General features: G+C 28.3%; 1 protein-coding gene across 1 annotated transcript; it reads right to left on the reverse strand.

The window, feature by feature from the left end:
• Positions 1 to 2,415: 2,415 nt before the first annotated feature.
• On the reverse strand, positions 2,416 to 2,993 carry LOC110922882 (auxin-responsive protein SAUR21). Its single transcript, XM_022167078.2, has one exon. The coding sequence runs from the start codon at positions 2,898 to 2,900 to the stop codon at positions 2,604 to 2,606; it is 297 nt and encodes a 98-aa protein (XP_022022770.1). The 5' UTR covers positions 2,901 to 2,993; the 3' UTR covers positions 2,416 to 2,603.
• Between the last annotated feature and the right edge of the window lie 545 nt (positions 2,994 to 3,538).

A 3,538-nucleotide genomic window follows, 5' to 3' on the forward strand; every position in this document is an offset into this window, starting at 1 on the left:
AGAAATGCCCCTCACTCTTCATACCCTTATAATGCCCATGAGTAATGGTGTAAGGGCATTATCAAAATCTTTCATACCCCCATTACATATGGTCTAATGTATATTATGTTTGCATTTTTATAGCTAAATAATTTACAAAATATTTAAGGTAAATCCGATTCCCTGCCATATTTTGAGGTTTCATGCAATTTTGTATCTGACTTTTCTTTTTGTTATGTTTACGTAATTTTAAAATCGGAAAAAAAAATTGGGATAAACTTATGTTGCACATATTAAGGATAGAGTTATAGAGGGCAGGAGATAGTTTGGTGATATGCTTAGGGGACAAATGACAACATTTGTAATAATGTTTTGAAGGAATAGTAGACGCAGACTCAAACTAGTATCTATCAGACAAAATTTCTTAGATTTAGAGTTAATTACACAAATGGGTCATGTGGTTTATACCTAGTTTCGCCTTTGGGTACTAACTTTATTTTTTAACAGGTTTAGGTTCTATGTTTTCAATTTTGTAACACCTTTGGGTACTAACACCAAAATTAGTTAATTAATAACTAAAATACCCTTGTATTTTTTAAGTTTATCAATGTAACACATTTGGGTACTAACACCTAATTTTATTTAAGTTTAAATCAATTTTTCAAAATCTATTTATTTTTTTATTTTCTTCTTTTTATTATATCTCTTAATTAACATAAACTCTATTTATTTTTTTTATTTTCATATTTTTATTAAATTTCTTATTTAACATAAAATCTATTTGTTACACCATTATTTTTTTAAATAGATTTTTTAAATAAAATCTACTAGCTATATAGTTTTATGTAAATTAAATTTCTTACTCGTTTTAAATATTGTAAACCTTACTCGTTTTCAATTTTGGATTGAAATGATTGATAATAATAAATATCTTTCATGTAAAAAAAATTAAGCCTTTTTTAACTCGTTTTTTTTCATTTACATTTTACTATTTTAGAAAGATATTTAATTTACATAAAACTTTATAGCTAGGTATTTTAGATAAAACTATATAGCTAGGTATTTTAGATAAAACTAAAAAAATTTAAGCCTTTTTTTAACTCGTTTCTTTTTTGTAAAAAAATATTTAATTTACATAAAATAATATAGCTGGTAGATTTTACTGGTGCAACTAGTAGATTTTATCTAAATTAATTATCTTTCTAAAATAGTAAAATGTAAATGAACAAAAAAACAAGTTAAAAATGGCTTAACTTTTTTTTACATGAAAGATATTTATTATTATATTATCAATCATATATATCCAAAATTGAAAACGAGTAAGGTCTACATTATTTAAAACTAGTAAGAAATTTAATTTACATAAAACTATATAGCTAGTAGATTTTATTTAAAAAATCTATTTAAAAAAAATACTGGTGTAACAAGTAGATTTTATGTTAAATAAGAAATTTAGTAAAAATATAAAAAAATAAATAGACTTTATGTTAATTAAGAGATATAATAAAAAGATGAAAATAAAAAAAATAAATAGATTTTGTAAAATTGATTTAAACTTAAATAAAATTAGGTGTTAGTACCCAAATGTGTTACATTGATAAATTTAAAAAAATGCAAGGGTATTTTAGTCATTAATTAACTAATTTTGGTGTTAGTACCCAAAGGTGTTACAAAATTGAAACCATATAACCTAAATCTGTTAAAAAATAAAGTTAGTACCAAAAGGCGAAATTAGGTATAAACCACAGGACTCATTTGTGTAATTAACTCTTAGATTTATAGATCTTCAAGAACATGATCAGTTATAAGATTTCTAGAGTCGTTGGATAAATGTTAGGGAATTTTAGGGGACATATGAGTTTGTCCCACTTTTGTCGGTAGTTTTTTCAAGTGTTACATGGTGCTAGTGTAGGATTTTTTGGTTAAGATTTTTAGGGGACGTATAAACATCAGCTAAAGATTAGGATCTTTAGTCGATATAGGTGTTTCATGATCTTTTATATGTCATCTTCTATCTTTTCTCATCTAAACCATTAAACTATTTTCTTTTTCTGTAGTTCCTCTTATAGATACTTTTATGCGATTTGTACTTTTGTGTTGTAAAAACCTAAGGGTGTTTGTTTTTTCTTTTTGGAGCCAGAGCCTCATTGGTAGCATAGGTGCATACGTTTCGCCAGCCCTAGTTAACTATCGGATATGACTAGGTACATATGTTTCTTTGCTTGTGACAACGGACATCGACACCACATTTTTTGTTGGTTTGGCATCAAGTATTGACTAGATGATTTTATAAGCTTAGGTAATACCCATTTGCAACCTCATTTACCTATGTATGTATTAGAAAATATATAATGAAAAATTTGGAATTAGGGGATCAACTAAGTGCATCGATCATGCTCAAAAAATATAACTATATATTCTTTCAACAACTTGTGATATCATAAACAACTATATAATTGTATATTCTTTCAACAACTTGTGATATCATAAACAACTAAATAATTGTTCAAAATGATGAAGCCGGCCCCTTGTAACATAAAAATAGTGTTGGCAGGGGATTTTTACATGGTTTAAAAGCTCTCTCCCTAATGGTTTACTAAAATTAACAACCTAAGTAATCTGGATCATGGAACAGGCAATCTGGAGATTAGATCTGTGAAGACATCTTCTTGGCAACAAATTGTTAGACCCCCCATAGGATGGTCAAACCCGAACTCCTCTTCAGACCGGCGTAGCAAATCTTGAAATAGAGGATGTTCAAGAAATGATAACGGAACCACAAATCGAGTCTTCTGAATTTCTCCAACATAGACCGCCAAATAACCTTTCGGTACATCTAACTTGTTTCGGTTGCATAGTCCTTGCAATTTGCTGAAGTTTTTGGTTTTGCTGCTAAACGAAGGAAACCGGATAATGGCCATTTCTTGACAAGAAAAGTTGACAAGTAGGATACCAGGTAATGTGCCTTAAAAGAACAGAAGGAAATATTCAAACGATGGTTTAGAAGTATTGTTGTGACATGACATGCTTGCATTTATAACGTTTTGGCATTGGATGCCAAATTAAAATAAATATATAAATAACCTATTTTAAGTAGTCCTCCATGTGATAACCTAACATGGCTCTTTTTCTGATTTTTATAATGACGCCATTTATCATATTATTGTGTACGGTGCACGTCGTAAATACTTTTGATTAGTTTGACTTGGCAAGTTCTTAATTTTATACTTAAAGTTGATTTATACCTATATCTATTATGGGTAGGTTTAATATGGAGCTTTTAAGAGTTTCTAGGTTTAAGTTTTTGAAAAAAACTTCCACCTAATAAAAAGTCTTGTTTGGTTGAAAAAGTTTGAAACTTTTAGATTAGGAGTTTGATTCTTTAAACATATCTGGTTCTTTAACGATCTTAGCAATGAAAGCTTTAAATTCTCCCTTTTCATCAACAAACATATCCCAGCTAAAACCTTCAGATAACCTTTCATCATCTTGATCGACTAAGCATGCTTTGTTTTCGGATGATATGTAATTGTTCCAGTTAAAATCCACCAAACACGCT

The sequence above is a fragment of the Helianthus annuus genome, chromosome 17, assembly GCF_002127325.2.
Source record: "Helianthus annuus cultivar XRQ/B chromosome 17, HanXRQr2.0-SUNRISE, whole genome shotgun sequence".
Lineage (NCBI taxonomy): Eukaryota > Viridiplantae > Streptophyta > Magnoliopsida > Asterales > Asteraceae > Helianthus > Helianthus annuus.